The following is a 7,235-nucleotide window of genomic DNA, read 5'->3' on the forward strand; positions in this document are numbered from 1 at the left end:
ACTGATAAACCCCTCGGGGTCAATAATGAGAGTAGAAATCAGGAGGATAAGGGACAGGTGGGGTAGAATGGGCAACCGATCACAGGGATCTACATACAACCCCCTCCTTAGGGAACAGATAACAGAAAAGTAGGTGAAGGGAGACATCAGTTAGTGCAAGACATGACAAAATAAATTGTCAAGGGTTAATGGGGGGTAGGTAGGGAGGGGAAAAAATGAGCTGATACTAAGGGCTCAAGTAGAAAGGAAATGTTTTGAGAATGATGAGGGCAACAAATGTACAAATGTGCTTGACACCATGAATGGGTGGATGGATTGTGATCAGAGTTGTATGAGCCCCCAATAAAATGATTAAAAATAATAAATGCTGCTAGTCTACTTTTCAGACGGAAATGCAGGGATACTGATGTATTCAATCTATTGCCAACAGTAGTATATGGAAGTGAATATCAAAGCTACTTAGATCCGATTTTACCTGGTAAATTAGCAAAGATAGCATTTAAACAATAATTCCCAGGTTTTTAAAAATCATTTTATTAAATGTTTATTTAAACATTTTCTACTTGAGCCCATGGTATAGGCTCATCTCCCCCCCACCCCACCCTCCCACCCGTCGTGTATCCTTGATCCATTCTGTATTGTTATTGTTATTTTGCATCTTACACTGTCTGTTGTCTCCCTTCACCCACGTTTCTGTTATTCGCCCCCTTCGGGGTGGGGGGAGAGGGCTCTATACCAATCTTGTGATGGGTTCCCCCTTTCTCCCCTTTTCTCTTCCCTGATCATCCCCCTGCGCTATCAGTATCATGATATCGCTACTCCCATTACTGTTCCTGAGGGGTTTTTCTTTCCTGAATTCCATGTGTTGAGAGAGAGCTCTTTTCTGTACCAGTGTGTGTTCTCCAACCTAGAACTGGGTCATGGTAGTGCTGGGAGGAAGCATTGCAGGACCAGAGGAATGATGTGCGATCCATCATCAGAGCTATACTGCACCGTGGTTTAATCATCCCTTTAATTCCCAGTACTTTAAGTCATCGTGAGCCATCTATCTCACAGTTTAGAGTTCCAGAGTGACTTGGAACAACTCTTAAAAATGCTTATATGTGACTGAAAGCCATTGAAATAGTAAAAATTCCGGCCCTGGAAATTCATCTTAAGGAATTAATGTTGTGTTATATAAAAAAAATGTTTTTAGGATAAAGTGACTTGACCCAGAGTAAAAATGGTTAAAGAAAACATAATGTTGGCCGAGCACATGACCCAGAAGCGAGCGTCTCCTGGTCACGTCTGGCCCCTCCAGGGTCGCCGCCATGCAGAAGGTGGTTCAGCCACTCGGGCTCGAGGCCAGGCTCAACCGCGTGAAAGTTTCCCGGCAGCTGCAGATGTGAAACAGTTTTGTCTGCAGAATGCTCGACATGACCCCCTGCTGACTGAGTCTCTTCACGTCCAAATCCCTTTAGACCCCAGAAAGGGTGTTCATTTTGTAGTGAGATGACTCTTTCCAGGGTTTCCTAAGCCACTTTGCATGAACGAGTGAATATTCAAGGAGAGCTAAATTTGAAGCTCATACCAGAGCTTGTCTTCACAGTTACAGGTGCCAACTTCTATACAAACTTCTACTTTGGTCAGTCCTTAACATCTCTACCTCTCTGAGTTTTCACGAGTTTCTGTTTCACAAGGGTGGCTTTATAAACACTGGCATCTGCATATAATAAAATATGTAATACAAAAAAAAAAGAATGTCAACTTGTTGGAATGACCTGATTCTTATAAAAAACTTAGATGAAAATTCTGACATAAAAGCTTGCTGATATGGGGGACACACAACAGAACTGCAGTTCTAAATGTATGCTTCCGCATAGAAATGGAGATGCTGTGATGTGTGCAATATTTTTAGTGGTGGGGCAATAAGCAAACTGGGAAGATCACGGTGTATATGTTTATGTTTTGTGTGATACTCGCTTACGTTAATTTCTCAAGTGCCATAATCTTGGTTGATTTGGGGGCCCTGTGAGACGATTTGCTCCTTTTCTTCGTTCATGTCCGTGTGACTGTCGTTTCCCCTCCAGGATAGAGATGTACTGTCGGGAACTGACGGAGCGGTTTGAGGATGTGTGGGTGGTGTCCGGACCTCTGACCTTACCTCAGACCGGAAGTGACGGGAAGAAAACCGTCAGTTATCAGGTAGGGCTTGTTGTACGTGAAGGCGTGTGAAGGCGTGTGTCACGGGCATGAAGTGGTCTCTCTCGCTCGTTATTCTTTCTGATTTTCTCGCAGCACTATTTAGTAGACACCTGTGTGGAGTGGTGGGCGGAAGGGATACAATCCAAAATCCCACCCAGCTTGTGACCACCGAGTGGATTAAGACTCAAGATGGCCCAAGAGGGCAGAGTAGAACAGCCTCACAGGGTTCCAAGACTGCAGTCACTACAGAGCCCACGGGCCACATCTGTCCCACAGAAAGGCCGATGGATTCACGCACTTCACCGTTGTACCAGGGACACAGGAATGGCCCCAAAGCTCTGAGGAGTTCACAGGTTAGAATCGACTCAGGAGTTCACAGGTTAGAAAGGGGAACAGGCATGTTCACGCTTGATGACATTGAAGCGGTGTGATGCGTTTTAATAGAGGATAATACGCATACGAGGCAGCCCAAAGGGACCGACCCAACTACTTGCTTGGGTCAGGAAGGCATAACAGGAGAGAGAGAAACAATTAAGGTAGACGATGGGTCGGTAAACCGAGGCAGGAAGGGGAATGGGGATTCCAGAAGGAGGAGCAGCGTGCTCTCTGGGCCGATGTAGGCAGCAGCATGGCTCCGGGAGTCGGGGGTCCCTTCCGAAGACTGGAGTGTGTGCTGCCTGAGACCGTTGCTTGGCTCATCGGGGATACTGCTTGTAGCTCCGTCGTGCGGCAGATACCGAGATCTCTGTCCCGTGGTGAAGCGTCAGGCTTTGGTCTTTGACACTGAGAACTCACAGATTTGTTTTAAACGCGGGAGAAATGCGATCTGTCTGGGGTTTTAGAAGGAGTATTCCGACAGTCGTATGTAGCAGAATTGGATGAGGAACATTTGAAGGAGGAGCTAAATGAGGACGTTCTTTTATTAGTGCACATGGGAACAGAGGAAGGGCCGACCTCAAGCCGGTGCAGTGAAGGTGGATCGAGGAAGACCGGACAGAATCACCGTGAACTAACGATCAACTGTTTCGATTGAGGAAGAGGGAGCAGTATAGGTGACAGACTAAATGGGAGGAAAAGCTTTTCCTTAAGAAGCTTGGGATTTTAAAAGATGGATCTATATTGTTTTACCTGCAAGATACTTGAGCACTTTCAGAAACGAAGGAAGCGACACTACAGATACAAGAGAACACTATTAGTAGCACGAGTGCTCGGCCCTTGGATTGGTCTTGAGGACTTCTTGGTGAGCCTCCCAGGGAGGCTGTATATCCGAGGGCAGGTGGGTAGGGAAGAATGAGGACTGTGCTAGGGGTGTGGTGGAAGAGTTTTTCAGTGAGGTCTGCTTAGGATAAGGTAGGGGTTCTCAACCTTCCTAAGGCTGCGACCCTTTCATACAGTTCCTCACATGGTAGTGACCCCCCAACCAGAAAATTATTTTACTTGCTACTTCATAACTGTCATTTTGCTACTGTTAGGAATCGGGCAACCCCTGTGAAAGGGTCGTTCAAACACCAAAGGGGCCATGACCCACAGGTTGAGAGCCACTGGGATAAGGATCCACCTGATAGAGGAATCCAGGACAGAAGGAGTAAACAGAGGGAGTGAAGGATTTCATGGTCAAGGCAAAGGGGGATGTATTTGAAAGGAACACTTAACTCAGTTCTGGTAGTAAAGTAGATATTTAATAAATGCTGGCTAGGCTAGATGATAAAATTGGATAACTTGGGAAAAAACAAATTTAGGAAACAAAAAGACGTAAGGTTATATTTAGGCCATGCTGAATGTCCGAAGAGACTCTTGAACACAGACTAGTGACGGTGAGAGGGGAGAATGGTGACGTGAAGGAGCTGAACGGAAGATTCCCAAGGACGGCTTGAGAAGACAAAGTGAAGCATCAGATTGGCCTCTGTGAAGGCCTGGGGTCAGAAAAACGGAAGGGAAGAGGGAACGCTCTCTACGCTCCTCGTGCAGAAAGAGCCAAAGAAAAAGTTCAAGCCTTGAGGTGCAGTGTTGAAGGATTCTTTGGGCACACTATCAGATGACACAGGAAGCACTGCACAGAGATGGAAGGAATATGCCGATCACTGTAGCAAAAAGAACTGGTCAACCTTCGACCAACATTCAACTACATCTCTTTAGGAGATACCATGCGATCAAGAACTGACGGTGTTGAAGGAAAGTCTAACCTGCACCGATTCCATGAGTGAGAAACAAGCTTCTAGGAATGGACAACAGGCCCATGGAAATGGCTCACTGAGTCGATCCAATGCCAGGAGTGCTCACTTGCCGGCACCAAGAGAGCTGGGAGACAGCTACCTGGCAAACCCATTGGAAGTGATCCATCTTTGCGCCCATCCCCCAGAGTGTGGACCCAGCAGATGCAGTCGTTCTTGAACAATGTCATTCATATCACATACAACTAATAACTTGCTGATAAGTGAACAGTGGTTTCAGTAGTACATCAACAGGGAACTGCCCGAAATTCAAGCCTGATTCAGCAGCATAAGTAGAATGAAAGATATCACTGCTGATATCTAATGAATTTTTGGTTGGAAGCGGAGAATGCCTGGCAAACGATGTCTAATTGGTTATGCAAAGACTGTGTGTGGATAATAACCAATTATGGGTAACATTTCGAAGGATGGGAATTCCAGAATAGCTGACTCTGTCGTGCTGAACCTACCCATCGTCTGAGAGGCAGTCATCTGAAGAGAACGAGGATGCTGCATGGTTTCAAACAGGACCAGTTGTGTGCCTGCGATGTATCTTTTCTCCATACTTGTTCAATTTATATGCCGAGCGCATCCGAGAAGCTGGACTGTGGGAAGAGGACCACGGTTCAGGATGGGAGGAAGGTTCACGAACAGCCTGTACTACAGAAATGACACAGCCTTGTTGCTGTGAGTGAGGAGGAGGGAAGCATTAACCGACGAAGATCGAAGACCACAGGCGGATCACACCTCGATGTACGTAAATAAAGAAATGCAACTCCCCACAACTGGACTTACAGACACAGTAACTGTTGAGAAGATGGAAGGTACCAAAGATCTTAATTGACTTGGGTCCACTGTCAACATCCCTGGAAGCAGTCAGTCAGGAAATCAAAGTATGAATGGCACTGGGCAAACCTGAGATGCACAAGACTCCGCCAAAGTATTAAAAAGCAGAGCCTTGAGGACGAAGGTGGGCCTGAACCAAGCCATGGTGTTTGTAGACACTACATGTGCCCGTGGAAGCTGGGACCCTGAATGTGGAAGACCACCAGAGTATTGCTACCTTAGGAGTAGGCTGTGGGTGAAGAATATCGAATAGACCACAAGCTTCCGGAAGAACGATGCGCCCGCCGTGGTGGAAGCACAGCGAGGCTGCCCCTCAGAAGGGAGGGCGGTGAGGCTTTGGACATGTCCCCAGGAGAGACCAGTCACTTGCAGGAGAGGGCCCGTGCAAAAGGAGAAGACCTTCAATGCGATGGAGTGACACATTGGCTGCAGCCATGGGGTTAACGCTTAACAGTGGTGGTGGGGATGGTGCAGGATGGGGCAGTGTCTGGTTCTGTGGTCTAGGGGCGTTCGATGGCCCCTAACATCATCATAATAGGTAGGACTTAGCATGCTCACCCCGACAAATCTGGATCGAGCTAGCAAAATCATCATCTGTTAACGTGATGGGGTGTGTGTACGTGTGTGTACACAGAATTGAGATTATATGCCCCAGGCCACATTCTTCCCCCCCCCGCAATTACTTTCTGTTCTATTGCACACCCTCGGAGTCTTCTCTCACCCTTAGTTTCTTTTTGATTCAACGACTTTATCAATTCTCTTTGAAGAACTCCATTCAGATTTGGTTGAAAGTCTCACTCGCTGTAGTATTATTGCAAAGGCCTCCCACGAGTTTCTCTGCCTTCAGTGTTATTGGCTCCCAGTCTTTCTGGAATCCAGGACACGGGCAGGGGAGTAGACAGTTTTCCTTTTCCTCACGACTCTCAGAAGCGAGTAACCGAGAAAACGGGAGTTTCGTTTACTGCAACCAGGGACTGACCATAGCCCTGTATCGATGATTGTCAGGTTATATGTGTAAGTTACGATCTAGGTTGGAGTCAAAGATGAAAGGATATTCATTTGAATCGAATCGGACATGAGGCCATTCCTGCAGGGTCCCCCCAGGAGCAGGCCACAGGAGAAACAAAGAAGTGTCCTGTTAGGAATTGCTCTCCTGATCTCGGCGTGACAGCCCCAGCAGGGTGGTCGTCACTCGGAGCAGATTCCAGGTCAGAGCTGAGCTTACATCTTCTGCACTCCTTGTGTGCATGTGCTTCTGGGAAAAGGCATGCCGTTAAGATTCCGTCGCTGTGACACTTCAGTGATCATCGGATTTACCTCCCTGGGTTCTTAGGATCATTGTTTTTTGAGAGTCACTTCTGACTCTTGGCGGCCTTGACCTTGAAGGGAGCCCACCGCCACATCGTTTTCCTGTGGAGTGGCTGCTTGGCCCTGCCTCGTAACTCTTCTGCGAACACAGTAACTATCCGGTACGCGTGTGCAGCTCATATTTGTTTGGAGGCTGGCCTCAGAACTCCCAGCCACCGGAAGTGCGCGAGGAGAATGGAATGTGTTACATCAAAAGATGTGACCCACGCATTCATCACACGGACAGGCCGTCATTGACTCGGCAAGTTAATAATAGCATCTCTTCAGAAATGTAAGAACTTCAGGAGTATGTCCACCTACTCACCCTTCTTGGCACAAAAATGTTACCGAGACCTGGTTCAGGCAGCTGATAGATAGATGAGCCAGAAAAGGGAAGAGCCGTGACCCACGGACCATTTAGACAGAGAAGTCTGATTACTATGCTTACAAAACAGACTTCAATAGATATTATTCTTGAAATCACGCTCCCCAGTACAAACTCCCCCAAATGTCATGGCTTGATAATAAAGTTTAGGGGGGGAAACGAATGTCAGCACCAGACCGGTGACCGAGCCCGGGGGCGGTAAAGGGAGGCGAGGAGGACCAGCTGTGCTCTTGTGCCCTCCTCTCTCCATCTTCTGGGGGGGG

At 47.4% G+C, this 7,235-nt stretch overlaps 1 protein-coding gene and 1 pseudogene across 1 annotated transcript in view; both read left to right on the top strand.

Annotated features, from left to right (window-relative positions):
• The window catches only part of LOC115871244, a 3,862-nt pseudogene extending 1,804 nt beyond the window's left edge, over nucleotides 1-2,058 (top strand).
• EXOG (exo/endonuclease G) overlaps nucleotides 1-7,235 on the top strand; it is a 28,504-nt gene that overhangs the window by 8,521 nt on the left and 12,748 nt on the right. The window contains exon 5 of the mRNA XM_004708680.2: nucleotides 2,070-2,184. Coding sequence (XP_004708737.1) covers nucleotides 2,070-2,184 — 115 coding nt within the window. The remainder of the gene's footprint in view (nucleotides 1-2,069; nucleotides 2,185-7,235) is intronic.

This window comes from Echinops telfairi, unplaced genomic scaffold, assembly GCF_000313985.2.
Source record: "Echinops telfairi isolate 266 unplaced genomic scaffold, ASM31398v2 ScPeMD7_4225;HRSCAF=4972, whole genome shotgun sequence".
NCBI lineage: Eukaryota > Metazoa > Chordata > Mammalia > Afrosoricida > Tenrecidae > Echinops > Echinops telfairi.